The 15,071-nt window shown below is 42.5% G+C and overlaps 1 protein-coding gene across 1 annotated transcript in view; it reads left to right on the top strand.

Moving 5' to 3' along the window:
• The window catches only part of Ppargc1a (PPARG coactivator 1 alpha), a 661,563-nt gene that overhangs the window by 189,216 nt on the left and 457,276 nt on the right, over positions 1-15,071 (top strand). Inside the window, exon 2 of the mRNA XM_021162167.3 lies at positions 10,738-10,802. Coding sequence (XP_021017826.1) covers positions 10,785-10,802 — 18 coding nt within the window. The 5' untranslated portion in view covers positions 10,738-10,784. The remainder of the gene's footprint in view (positions 1-10,737; positions 10,803-15,071) is intronic.

Here is a 15,071-nt window from a genome sequence, read left to right as displayed (position 1 = left end):
TGGGAGTAATCAAGTCATTGAGCTTTGAAGTAAGATCCAATTTTTGGCAAGTGGCTGATGAATGCAGCTTCCGTATTCAGTGGAGGCTGATGTACCTGGACTATTTGGGTCTTCTGGTTGAATAAGGGGGAAAAAGCACTTGAGAAAACTCAAGTGGACTATTCTAAAAATAATCTGAGGTTCGGGATATATTCTCCTAGCGGCATAGTATGCAATTTGAGATTTTAAAATTAAACATGTCTGTGTGCTTTTGAATTTTGGATGAGAGAGGGAGAGAGAGAGAGAGAGTGAGAGAGAGAGAGAGAGAGAGAGAGAGAGAGAGAGAGAGAGAGAGAGAGAGTGAGAGAGAGGAGAGAGGAGAGACTGCTTAGCTGGGAGGGAGGGGTAGGGGAGACCTGTGCTGAGTTCTTACTTTCCCCTCCTAGGCTGCTCTTTCTCTGGATCTTTGCAGGTAGGGTCCTCCTTTTGATTCAAGTCTTAACTTAGAAGTTCCTGCTTCAGATGTTTCTTCCATGAGTTTATTTCCTCTGCCCCGAGCCATAAAGCTAGAGTCGCTACTTCCTTGCATCTCTCCCTCTCTGGCTCCATCTACCTTCCTGCTCCTTTCCTTTCTTGTTTCCCCTTTCCCCTTCTCTCCGTCCCTCCCTTCCTTTCTTAATAACCCTCCTTTCTTCCCTCCCATTGTCCTTCCTTTCCTTTCCCCCCTCCTGCGTCTTCTCCTGTTTTCTTTCTTCTTTCTTTTTATGTACATATACGTGTGTGGATGTGGAGACCGGAGAACAATGTTTAGTGTCTGAGATTCTAATCTGTCTCCTCCTGCCTTTTTTGTTTTTGTTTTTGTTTTTCTGAGTTAGATCTCTTACTAATGTGGAACTCAGGGATCTGCCTGTCTCCGCCTACCCAGCACTGAAGTTATCACCATGCTTGGCTTATTTTATTTTATTTTTTTTTCTTTCCACCCGAGTTCAGGGTTAAAGCCAGGCCTTCATGCTTGTAAGGCAATTTAGTCACCTCTCAAGTCCCTCTTTTTAATTATCACCATGGAAAATTCTTACGTGCTTGCTCGTTTAGCCTCCTCAGGAGTTGATGGGCTCCTAGAGAGAGAAACAAGGGGCGGCTTGCCCTGGTACTCAACAGCCGTGCCATAGTTCTTGTGGGCACTGGTAAAAAGACTGACCTACTGAATGAATTGCTGGATTCTAACCCAGGGGCTCCACAATTCGGGGACACAGGAGGCTGCCTCCACCTGTCAGGGCCGTTGTTAAGTGGTTCCAGGAAGCTGGAAGCATTTTTCCTATTACACTCTTCCTATCGCTATCATGCAAACCAACCCTAGAGTTTCATACACGGGAACCAGGCTCCCTAGATCCATCTAATTCCAGGTGGGAGGCTGCAGCTAATTGGGCACTTTCTGTTCTCAGGCAAGCTACAAGCTGCTAGTCAGGTGATATGTGGCAACGTCCTTGCTAGTTAGGCTTTTTATTACTTAAGACATTCAGCTCAAAATTAACTCGTGTTCTCGGGAGCGGTGTCTATCCTTGGTTCTCTTGGCTTAGCGTTCTAAGCCCCGGTCATGCTGGAACGAACCCTTGGACAGTCCTCAGCTCTCCTCTGACCACTCTCCCTTGCTTGTTTCTGCATTTTTTTCATTCTACACTCTCTTCATCCCTTTACTTCTTTCATTTCCTCTCTCTTTGTCCCCCTTTCCCTTCATCTCCTCACACCCTTTCTTCTTCCCTGACCCTCAGTCTCTCTCCCCCTTCTAAATCTGTTTCAGAGAATGGAGCAGAGGCTTGTCCTGCCTTGGCTGCTAAGCACGGGAGGAATGAGTTCAGCCAAAGTTCTCTCTTCTACCTCACATCTACCTATTCTAATATTAGGAAAAGTATCCACGAAAATCCATCCATACAAATTTTTGTGTAATTTGGCTAATCGTTGGTGTTAATAAAGGAATGATAGATAATTAATAATTATAAAATAATAAATATAAATAAATGAAGGGGTTTAACACCTCCTCATTTTATCTCCTACCTGTAGATATTTTGCTCATGAAAGTAGTGCGTGCTCACTGAGAACCATTGAGGTAATACAACTTTGGGTGTGGCTCCAAGCAGAAGACTTTCCAAGGTGTGTCTAGAAGGGGATTTGGCTTTCAAGGGAGTAATTAACAAAACTATTTTAAGAGGTTATTTGCTGTGGAAAGTGGGGGAATTACCTGTCCAGGGGAATGTGACATACTTAAATGTTGGCATTTTTCCCGATTGCTCTGTGGCCCTGGAATAATGACTCTTTTATAAGAAAGAAAAGGAAGAGAGTTGCCGCGGTCCAATGGATAGTAATCACTACTGTGAGGCTTTCTTGGGTTGTAGAAAATATGTACAAATGTGTGTTTTTAAAGAAAGCCACTGGAGCAAACAGGTGCTTTTTTTTTTTTTTTTTTTTTTTTTTTTTTTTTTTTTGATACAAAGGGTTCTGGCTGATATACATTTTTAATGCCATTGTTGGCATTTCTTGTGGGTACATGGTGTCACAGGGGAACATGCCTTCATTTTTTTTTAATTGTTTCTAGAATGTATACAACTATGGACTATTTGTTGCTGGAATTTCCAACCCCAATAATCCCATATAAAAACCCACACAATCCAGTTATTATAATTATAAGCTATATGCCTAGATTAGGCAGATCGAACACTATTCTAACTTATTCCCCAGTTATAAGACCCGTTGCTAGTTGTGGTTTATCCTGGCCACGTGGTTCTGGTCCACCACAGCTTCCTCCTCCTCCTCCTTCTCTTCCTCCTCCTCCTCTGTCCTCTCTCCTTTTCCTTTCTTCCTCTTCTCCCTCTCTCCCTGCCCTCATTCTCAAACCTCCAGTCCCACCTTTCCCCTCCACTGCCCAATCACAGGCTCTAGCCTTTATTGACCAGTTAAAAGAGGGAGAGGGTTCCCATGAGATTACCTGAATAAGTGATGGACTGTTTGAGGGGAAGGGGACAACCCTTCTTGAGGAAGCAGAGTTAACATCAGAATACCAACCACATTAGGCCAACCCACAGCAAACGGTGAAGTAGTTTTCTTTGTTGGTGCTGGAGTGGGGTAATCTGAGACAGGGTCTTACTCTGTAGTCCAGGCTGGACTCAAACTCAAGGCAATCGTCTTTCCTGAACGTCTTAAATGGTGGAGTGCAATATGAGAACCCTCACGTCTGACCTAACACTGCTAGAGGTACTAAGGTCACCTAGTATAAGGTTCCTAAGGTCTACATGGCCGTGAAAACAATGAAAACAAATACAAACAGCAGCTCTGTTTCCCTTTCTTGTAAGGGGCCTTTGTGCCCTGCTGTATTTTCTGTTCCTGGGTGAGAAGATGAAGGAGGCACCTGGTCTATCACTTCCTCAGCAACAGCTGCTGGGGGGGGGACTCTACTTGCACCCCTGCATATGACATGCACAGTAACTCTTCCATGTTATTTGTGGAGGGGAAAGGTGGGACTGGAGGTTTGAGAATGAGGGCAGGGAGAGAAGGAGAAGAGGAAGAAAGGAAAAGGAGAGAGGACAGAGGAGGAAGAGGAAGAGGAAGAAGAGGAGGAGGAGGAGGAGGAAGCTGTGGTGGACCAGAACCACGTGGCCAGGATAAACCATGACGGTAATGAAACTCAGAGGTGATGTAGGGCAGCGGAGGGCAGGACAATGACGCAGAGCCCTCTGTTTATTAATTTAAGGGCACTTAAGACATTTATGTAGCATAGCATAGGATTTCCCACTCAGCAACATGTAGCATCCATGAATGAAGAGGCTGATTGTATGTATGTATGTATGTATGTATGTATGTATGTCTTGTGTATTGTCTATCATTTGTCATCATCAACACCACCATCATTATCCGTCTGTTATCTATTTATAATCTGTCTACATACTCATCCATCCATCCATCCATCCATCCATCCATCCATCCATCCATCCATCAATCCATCCATCCATCTTCTATCTATATGCTGATTCCATGACCTGAAACATAGCTGGAGCCCAGTGACAAAAATTTCTTGGCATGAAATGGAAATAAAAACTGTATGAAACATGCAAATGTCTCTGCAATTCTTCATGTTCTCTGCTCTTTTCCTGAGTATTTGTCAATCTTGTACATGTATTTACTTGCTTGCTTGCTACTGGAGCATCTCTTCACATCTGAATATGATCTCCGTGTAGGGAAAGATCTTCAGGTCATTTATCAACCACTGTAGATCTACAGTAGATGATCTGTAAATATTTGGTGGAGGAATAAACAGACTAATGCAAGTTTTTACTACTACTTCAGCTTCCTGGAAGCGCCTCAGATTGCTTTCTTTATTCGTCTACTTCTCTCTCAGGAGTGGTTAAAATCTACTTAGGGTGTAAATAAAGAAAGTCTATATTCCTAGCTATTCCATGTGGCAAACAGTGAAGTGTGAGTACATGGGGCTGGATGTACTACAGAGACAGCCCTGGTCTCGTCTATAGGCAGAAGTGAAGCCATAGGGACAATAGAGAATGTCACCATTCTGCTTTGTGCTCCTCCTTATGACTTCCATAGCACAGCTCTTTTCTGCAAAATCCCAAAGCCTTTCCAACCCCACCCCCACCCCAAGTATCAGCTCTTCTGCCAATCTTCCCCAGCCACACCCTGCTAGGCTCCTTAACCTGGAATAGAAAGAGATTTCATATCATTAATGTTTTCTGCAGTCTTCTACACACGATTCTTGGAAGGGGTCTCTGTTGATTTCGCCAGAGAGCCTGGAGGATGCAGAAAAGCAAATCCCCCCTGAACACCCCTCCCCCCAATTCCTATCTTGTAAACCTGTTGGCTATTGTGTGATGCTTAGGCAAGAGGGAAGGGTTGAATATGTTTTTCTAAATCTTTGGAATTTAGAAAACTATGTTACTGCACTTTCTGCCCCTGCTTGCCAACTCATTAGAGCTCACCCCCAATCTCTTCCCCCTCCTCTCTCCATTTCTCTCTCCACACATGCACATACCATGGCTCTATGGCAGAAGGATGATTTAGTGAAGCCGGTGACAACCACCTTCACTTCTGCAGAACCATCAGAAAAGAGCACAGGACTCTGACCCCAGGAGGAATGCTGAGCTGAGTTGAAAGGCACTCTGCCAAGATGCTTTCCCTCCCCACTGGTAGAGACAGACAGAGCCAGCCCTGATTGGATTAGTACTGCCCACAAGCACTTTAATCTCAACTGCTGCTACCTGGAGAGGGGAGGCAGTGTCTGACTTGTGGGAGGTGGGAGGCTCTGAGATACTGAGCCTCTTAACAGCTAGGGCACCTGCAGAGAATATTAAAGGGCTCTCTCCAGAGATAAAACAGGGGAGCCCTAAGAATGAGTCTGTGGATGGTCTGGATCCTGTGGGTTATAGTTGTTAAAACCGACTTTGAACACACACAGCCTGGTGGTGACGGGTTGTACATCAGGAGCTGATTCTATTCAGAGGATGAATGGAAGCTTGAAAGGGTTAGATATGAGGGGGTTGAGGTAAGAGCTCAGTCAGTGAAGTGCTGGCTTTGCAGTTATGGAGACCTGAGTTTGATACCCAGAACCTAGATTTAAAAAGAAAGGCAGGTATGTTGATGAGCACTTATAATCCCAAAGCTGGTGAGCTGGTTAAAGATGAATCCTGAAAGGTCACTGGTCAGCCATCCCAGTCTCCTTGTGAGTCCCAGGCCAGTGACAGATACCATCTCTCAAAAACCAGGCTGTATAGCTACTGAGGAAGGATATCTAAAGTTGTTCTCTGATTCACACATGCATGCACACAGGAACACCACACACACACACACACACACACACACACACACACACACACACACACACACTTTGCATTGGGCGTGAAGGTAGGAAGATGGAGGTAAAAATAATAATGCTGGATTATAAACAGGATCTCTCTGAACATCCAGAAACAGCAAGCTAGAAGGAGAAAGGAATGGGAGAAAGAAAGAATGAGAGAGAAACAAAGAGAGAAAAACCAAACCAAACCAAACCAAAACACAAAAGAATTTGTCTAATTACATACTGGTGTCTAATGTTAAAGTAGTTGAATTAATGAAAAGCCATTCTAGGAACACAGTTAATTTTTTACACCACTCTGAATAAATAAATAAAATAAACCACAAGAGATATGCAAAGCAAAATCACAAGCATATACAAAGTGAAAGAGCAGAGTAGAATGCATTCTCTGACCAAGTGGGAAGACAGTCTGTGTAGAAGGAGGTTGGCAGAACAAACTGAGCTGTGATTGAGCAAGGAGAGTCAAAGACCCTGAAGGCTGGACCACTTGTCCTTTAGGCTGAGTGAGAGAAAGATGCCAGGACTGAGATTAAAGAAGCAAGCTCAATGGGTGACACAGAGAATACATGGCATTGGTTTTTGTGATGGGCTTTTAGCAATGAGTGATACAGGCTAGGGCAGAGAGAGGAGTAACAACTAGAACATTCTTGATCATGTGGAACTTTCCCAGTAGGGTGAAAGGTTGGGAAGTGGGGAATGGTCTTCTGACTCCTGGAGAGATTCCTTCTTCTCCTCTTTCTCCTCCTCCTCCTTCTCCTCCTCCTTCTTCTCCTTCCTTTTCTTCTTCTTCTTCTTCTTCTTCTTCTTCTTCTTCTTCTTCTTCTTCTTCTTCTTCTTCTTCTTCTTCTTCTTCTTCTTCTTCTTCTGATCCTCCTCCTTCTTCTCTCTGTGTCTCTGTCTCTCTCTGTGTCTGTCTGTCTCTGTCTATCTCTGTCTCTCTCTCTCTCTGTCTGTCTCTGTCTCTCTGTTTGGAGAGTCCCTCCAAACTCTCAAAGTATCTAATCTCCATTTTTGAGTACAATATACTTTTTAAAGGACTTGCTTATTTTAATTGTGTATGTATGTTTTGCTGACAAGTCTATTCATACCATGTATGTGCAGTGCCCACAGATGTCAGAAAAAGGCAGGAAATCTCTTGAAACTGGAGTCATAGATGACTGTGAGCCACTGTATGGATGATGGGGACCAAACCTGGGTCTTCTAAAAGAACAGCAAGGACTCCTAACTGTGAAACCATCTCTTGAGTTTCTAATATACTTTTAGAAATATTCTTCACTTATTCTTGAAGATTTTATAGATACACACAATGTATTTTGATTATACCCATCCACATTTCTCTTTTACTCCTGGATACCCCACCATCTAACATTTCCCCCTTCCATCTTCATGTCCTTTTTAAAAAAATCTAATTAGTTCACTTAGTGCTGTTCCCATGCACTCAGGGGAGGGGCTATTTACTGGAACATAGACAATCATCTAAGTAGCTTTGACTGTCAATTCAACATAATCCAGAGTCATGAGAGGAGTCTTGACTATGGGATTGCCCAGATCAGGTTGGCTGATGTACATGTCTATGAGATAAATGTCTTGAGGTACCTTTTGGGGTGGCAGCATTGCCTCAGCAGGTTGTTCTGGGTTGTGTTGTACAGCTAGATAAACATGGGTCTATACATGAGCCCTCAACCATTGTTTCTTCATGGTTTCTGCTTTTATGTCTGCTAGATTTCCTGTCCTGACCTCTCTCAATGATAGGTTGTGACCTGGACATGTAAGCCAAAAACAATTCCTTCATTTCCTGAGTTGCTACTTGCCAGTGTTTTATCAGAGCAACTAAAAGGTAACTAGAACAGGAATCTACTAGTGGCCATATTCCTGAAGAGAAATGTCTCTTCATCCTCTGATAGGCACCAGCTCCCAGTCACTCCTCAATTAGGAGTAGGTCTTATGTGCTCCTCCCCGAATCCTTACTAGAACATTGACTAGGTTGATCTTGCAGCAGGCCTGCCTGTGCTGGCAACCACAGATGCTGTGAGCTCCCGAGTCAACAGCCTTGTCATACGCAGAAGACACTGATTTCCAGGGATGCTCTTTAATCTCCCTGTCTCCCAAATTTTCTGCCATCTCTTCTTTAATGTCCTCTTAGCCTTGGGTGTCAGGGGGATGGGATGATGGAAGTCTATTTAGGACTGAGCACTGGAGTAATTCTTATGACATGAAATCAGGAGCATGGGCAGGGCCAGATCTTCTGAGAATGGGAATGTCCTATCCTTCTGGGTTCCAGAGATATACACACATGAGTTAATCGGGAAAAGTTACCCAGGAGTCTCAAGGTGGAAATCCATAGCTATTATTTTTGTGGCCTCTAGCTATAAAAGCTAGCGGGTGAAGATAGTCTAGAGACCCAAAGTGGGGGAAATGACATTTTAGCATTTTTGTCAGGTAGGCAATTTAAAAATAAACTTGAATTCAATGTATACCATTAATGCTAGAGGTTGTGTTATAACGATGCCAAAATACCTTCTTCTTACTGGCAGGTAAAAAGTAAAAAACTATGTTGTAGGGGGTGGGGCACCTTATATAGAACAGGCTTATGTGACTGTGACAGCAGCCTACAAAGCCACTGAAATCAAACCAAGACTGCGCCCTGCAGAATTAGCACCGTAACCTATGTCAGAGACTTGCTATTATCCTAATATCAGCTTTTGGATTCTGTCCAGTCCCATTAGTAATTCCCATGTTGATCGCTCTGTTACTCGTGAACGTTAATTGCTTCTAAATCTCTTCGCATGTTCAGATGCTTGGAAAAAAAATTCTGACTGGCAAAGGTGCGAGTTTTATTAATGTGGAAGCAAACAGGAAATCTGTTTAGAGACCTGAGTGAAGAGTCTGTGACTGAAGAGTCTGTGAGTGGCAGAGGTGGCAATGCTCTTCAAATGCCTGTCACATGTTAGCAGTGTAAGAGTGGGGGATGGGACACAGCTCAGCAGAGATATCTGTGGTGTTCCTTTAAAGCTTGAATGCATTTATATGAGCCTAGATGATCAAATTGTGCCCCCCCCCAAGGGTCTCTGCTTCACTTAGTATGGAATGGTGATCTTGGGACCTTTGAGGTAAATTTGTGCTTAGTTAGAGCTATTAAGTCAAAAGATGCAAAAAGGTTTGGATATAATTTGGTCTGTCATCCTGTCATTGATCTCCTTAGCTTCTGAAATTGGAGGAAGCTGGGAAATTTGCACTGGCAGCTTCCATACTTCACATATTGGGAAACAAAGGGCAAGGGAGAGAAAGAGGAGAGGGTGAGGGTTGCAAAGAGGCAATGAAGAGCTGACCAAGCAAGGAGACCACTCAACTTTTGTACCAGTGATCAAGAAAAGAGGAGAAAAAAGAGATAAAATGTATGTTTATTATACTTTGTTTTGGAACCATCTTCATAAATGTTAGTGAAGTTTCTGTTTCTTCAGTCAAGTGGTACAAAAAAAATCTATTATTTAGTATTGACATTCGTTCATTACCAATTACAACTGTACCCCAGTGAGAGGAAAAAGAGGTGGATCAGAAAGGAGAGCCAGGACTAGTTATTGATTATGCATATGGTTTCTTTTGGTCCTACATTTAGCAGAGAACAAATGTGCCTTGATTAGTTTCTGTTGCAGTAGGCAGATATAGAAAAACAAAGAGATGGGCCATATACAACAGAGGCATGGTAAGTCTGAGAAATAGAGAAGACAGGAAGGGAAAAAGTGCGTTGATGGGTTGCAACCCCTCTAGATGTGGTGGAGGCGGGTTCAGGGAGTGGGTCTTTGGGCAGTGATCCTATGAAGGGGATGGATAACCCACAGTGGCACTGTAGAGCAGAGAAAGAGATGGAAAGAGAGTCTGGAGTGGGAAGGTACTTGGTTATCTGAGGAGAAAAGAAATCAATGTTGCATGGTTGAGTACAGAGAAGGTCACGTGAGACTATGACCCTGAAATCATGTGTGTTTCGCGACTCTAGATTCATATTTTCTAGGAAAACCTGTTTTATGATTTCTGATAGCATGGCCTATATGTAGATTCATCGTTTTCAAGAATTTTTCCTAAAGATACTCTCTTTCTGAGACAAGTGTCTTGACTTACTAGGAGTGTCCAGAAACTGACAGAACATTCTGGAAGGTTTCTGACCATGGTGATTGTATCTGCATTAACACCACCAAACCACAGGATTAAAAATTTCCTCATGGCAAGACCCATACTATTCACATTCTCGTGTCTTCCAAGAAGCCACATTTGAAGATAAACTCCTTGTAGTAGCAACCAAATAAATGTCTTGTTTTGATGTGTGAACAATGGCCCATGAGTGGTAGAAAAGACGTGATGTCTTAGAAAGATTTGTTAAAAATAAACCCTTCTAAAAATGTTGTTGTGAGATCACATTTGAAGCATTCTGACTCCCTTGGAATGTACTTTAAACACAAGTCCATATGCTGAAATGTGAACATACGTACAACGAACTGAGCAGTAGAAACATTCTTTTCAGGCCAAATTTCAGTTGGATGGTTGCATGTTGTCTGCCTTACCCACCCTCCATGTTTTAAACAGAACACGAGAAGCATGTCCTACCCTCTCAGGGCATTAAAGGGATGTCAGTGTCTGGCTTCATAATAATTCAGGTCTTCCCTCACTCCTGCTAACCTGGTGTAACTGTGTATAAGCTGAGATTGTGATAAGAATTGAATGAGAATATCAGTCTCTGGGGGAGGAATGGGTGAGAGTGTTACGTTGTGATACAGAAGACCTAAGTTATAACCCTATCCTCTCCCCTGCCCCCATCTCTCTGTCAGAGCCCCATAATGTGCCCCTTTGTTTTACTTCAATGTCCACATCTGCAAAGTGGGGGTAACACAAACCTACCCTCTGCCTTTCAGGTTTTTTGCGAAAATCAGTGAACTAATATTGGTAAAATTGGAGCCCCATGGATGAAGGGTACTTTGTAAGTATAACACATTCTTGTCATGTTCTTCTCTATTGCTCCAAACTGCAAATACCAGATGTCTGCTTTTGCTGTATCAGGAATTCAGTAACACCATGTTTCACACCCAGATATTGATAACCTGACTGTCTTTGAGGAATTTAATGTTTCTGACCTCTCAAATGTTTTATCTACATGTTGGATGTAGAAAAATACATCTTCTTTTATAAAACTGTAAATTTATACAAAGTTGACTAGATAATTTGGAATAATAAATGCCTACACAGTGTATCAAAATGCTGCTATAAACTCTTTATATAAATTCCAGGTGTTTTCATCTTTCTCTCCTCACCAACCTCCCCCCGCACCATAAGTTGCACTGAACTTGTGTTTAAAGCCCTCAGTTTGTATTTTGGAGGAGGGGCTGGTTTCAATAAGGGTGAGTGACATGTCGATGATAAATGCCAACTAGATGGTTTGCTAAGTATTGTGTTTCCAGACTTGTGGAAAGGAGAGGAGGGCAAACTGAATGGTGCGCTGGGTATGGACCACCCCTCTCATACCATGTTAGTGTTTAGGTGACTTAAAGATGCCTCTTATCCATTAGATGGCAAAGGTTTCAAAGCCACGTAGCCCCAGTGTGGGGCAGAAGTAATGATTGTTCCTCCAACAGCTATTTCACTTGAGTTTCTTGTTGTAATAGTACCATGAGGTACCTGAACCAACCACCATCCTAGAAGTGGTATTTGACCAGGGCCTACCTGGCTATGTCCCCACTACTTAACCCATGGAAGTTTCTTTGGAAAAAGTAGATGGTACCCTTTAAAAACCCCTAACCTAAAAGGATTTAGAAACTTCCTGGAGTCCATTTTAATGCTCAGTGGTAGGATTCAAATATGAAGTTGTAGAACTTATATCTGTTGGCTAATTCTAAGGACTCCATCCCTCTACTGCTTGAGCACCCCCAGAGGGGCAGACATTTTACTAACAGCATCATTGTTTCCGAGTTGATGACAAGTCTATCCTTTATGTACCTTCCTGAATTGAATCTTAATTTTACTGTCTATCCCCACAAACAAACACACAAACAGACAAGCATCCCCCCTTAAACACGAAACCCTTTCAGATATTTATGGTGGCCCCTGCAGGTCCGTTAAGGGTAGTCTCAGGTTAATTTCTATCCATAAGGGGATTCATGGTAACAGTCCTCAAAGCTTGCCCCTTTGGAAAGGTTCTCATCTGTTCATATCTTTCTTAACAAGCAGCACAGAGAATTTACCTTCTCCAGGGCCCATTCTGCACCTCAGAGTCAAGAGAGCTAGTCAAAGGTGGAAGAGAGCTACCGCAGAAGATACCGTCCGGAACCAGGTGTGCCCTCGGATTCCTTTGAGCATCAAGATGCAAGGCTCACAGCCCTCTGTGCGGTGCAGATGACTGACAGGGAGAAAGTTGTTTTGGTTAATAATACAATCTGCTTGCCTCCTGTAGACACAGCAGTAGCTTACTAATTCGTTAGACGTGAATTAAGGTTGTTTACTGATGTTTTAAAGTAACTGTCAGAGTGGGGGAAAAAAACAGTTCATGCTAAATGAGACCACTCACCTACTTCAGAGTTGTTGTTTATCTTAAGCCGAGTGCATAAATAATATATTGAGATCCAAAGGGGGATCTCAAGCATTAGAACACGAAGCTGCCTGTTTACCAACTGTCATTGGGCTGAAGAGAATTTAAACAGCTCTGAACCTTTTTGTCTGTGGATGCAAAGCATGAAATTAACTTTCATTTCATAGTTAGCAGAAAGCAGGATGATGGTGTCTTGGTGTCCGGTCTCCTGCCTATCGGGACCTTTTTTTTTTTTTTTTTTTTTTTTTGCTATGCAAGTCAGGCTTTGGCAGCAGCATGTTTTTTTATGTCTCCTTTCAAAGAAGACCCCTCTATTCTCCCCACAAAATAAGCAGAGACCTGTCTGAACCAGTCTGTTGACTTTCCCTAGATAGAAAGAGGCATAGTGGAAATATGCTAACCTGGCATCCAGGGGTTCAAATTCTGAGTGATGGTGGGCCTGTCTGAAATCCCCCTCTGCATTAGAAGATTTGGAGTAATAGCATATACTTCCATTGCTTTGTGGGAAGATGGTGAGACTCTCGTGAGGTCATTGTGATAGAACTTTCAGGTGTCATAGGTAAGTGGCTTGATATCAACTGCTAACACTGTTAAGGCTGGATGCTAAAACAAGTGAATTATATCTCATCATATCCCAGCTGTCCTGTGGCATAGGAACTGTTAAGATCCCAAATCTTACCACTCCCAAAGCAAAGCAGAGGCAAATAATATGGCTTATCTCACCCGTTCTGTGACTAATTTCAAAAGGGAAGTTATCAGAGTCCAGAGTCTGTCTTTTACTGTTACCTTTTGGGAAGGAAGGGCCGGGTTTTCCTCTGTGAGATGATACCTCTTAGTCACACCCAAGGAAATGAGACATCACCTCTAAAAACCTGGACCACATTCAGGCTGAGAAAATATAAGAACAGCTCTCCTCTCCATCATCAGGGAGAGCTCCTGTTAGGCAGGGATGTAGCAGACTGTATGGGTTAATTATGTTTTATGTGTAAACAGCCTGGTGATTCTTGGCTGAAAAGCTCTAAATGAAAAGACCTATTACTTGTAAATGCTTCCAGAAACAAGAAATTTGATTCCCTTTCTGTCCCCTTAAACTCAGAGTGTGATAGCCTATTTGGAGTACAGGGAGAGAGTTAGAGAATGAATAGAAAACGTATGGAATGTCTAATTTCGCATGATTGCATTTCACATTTGCTGTAGCAACGGAGGCATCAGAGAACACCTATTTTTTGATGTTTTGATGGTGTGCTCCAGGCTTTACAGCCTGATTTATGAACTTTGTGGGATAAATTCTTATTAAGCAAATGAACAGAAATGCATTTGTGTGCACATCACTGAAAGCATGCAATTTGTACAACCACTTTTTAAAAATTTCTATTTACACTATAGTCATTGGGATTTCAAAAGAGAAAAAGAGCCTGAAGCAGTTCATGGGAGAAAATGATGTGAATTTTGTGGACATTTCTCCCCCCACCCCACTCCTCGACGAAATATGTTTAGTTTGTACTGGGGTTAAATTTGGACTGGCAAACAGTGAGGGTCTGGCTTGCTTTATATTTCTGAATGAAGCAGTTCAAAAATAGAATCATTTCTATAATCCAGAGAAACGGATGGACTCCTGAGAAGTAATCAACTAAGGGAAAGAATAAATTTTGTTCTTCCAAAAATTGCCCGAGTCTCAAGCAACCACGGCTGTGCTTTAGCGTTTATTAATACAGTAAGATAATTGCATAATTAAATACACTATGGAATTCCAATAATTGGAAACTTGGTTTCCTCGTCACAACACACAACTTGCTGATGCTGAAAAGCACAGGCAGTATTTTCAAACGCGAGGACCATTCTCTCCCCGACATGTCCTCTGCAGTGTTTTGCAGCTCCTCTCGCAGTTCTGAGACTCATCCCTTGCAGGTTATTTTTAGTCCGTTGGATTTAGAAAGGTGAATTGAAACAGGAAGTCCCAAAGTCTGACCTGCTTGCCCAGGGCAGGCGGGTTGCGAATTGCTTCTCTGAAAGTCCCCTTGGTGATATTTAGATGAAGTTACCTGAACCATGTTCAACTCAGGAAGCTCCATTCTGTGTGTAGTTGGGAGGTAGCTCAGTGGAGCCTCCTGGAGGTCAAATCTGGTATGGCTTCTTTTTGTGTGACTGATAAAAATAGCCTTTTCTTTTTTGCTTACTCGTAAAAGGAGAAGTTTACTAGTCACATATGGGTCTGAGGTCTATTTGAGTTAATATATGGAAAGACCTTAGGAAGCACAGTCTCTAATAGATAGTGACTATGATAATCAGGCAGTCTAGATTAAGGATTCATATCTATGTGAACTATAGCAAATCCTGGAGGAAAAGTGAATAAAGAGACTTAGGATCCACCATTCAAGAAATATTTGTTGACTCCTCAGGTACCACTCTCCTAGATGTCAAAGAAACAAAGATTAGGTAGTATGAACTCTTGACTTGCAATAGTTCAATCGAATTGGGAAATAGGTAGAAACATGAAGACATCTATAACGGTCACGATGGGAAAAAAAAATACTTCAAAATGGCACCTAGTGAATGGCAGAGATATTTTTGATGGCAGGAACTGGCCTGTCTCCTGTTTTTCTTGATTGTCATAAATATACAGTCTGGCTTCTTACCCTTTGGCTTGGAATTCAGATCGGTGTAGGA

Source organism: Mus caroli, unplaced genomic scaffold (genome assembly GCF_978045245.1).
Source record: "Mus caroli unplaced genomic scaffold, Mus_caroli_1 scaffold_4, whole genome shotgun sequence".
NCBI classification, from domain to species: Eukaryota; Metazoa; Chordata; class Mammalia; order Rodentia; family Muridae; genus Mus; species Mus caroli.
This window is presented reverse-complemented; position numbering and strand designations above follow the sequence as displayed.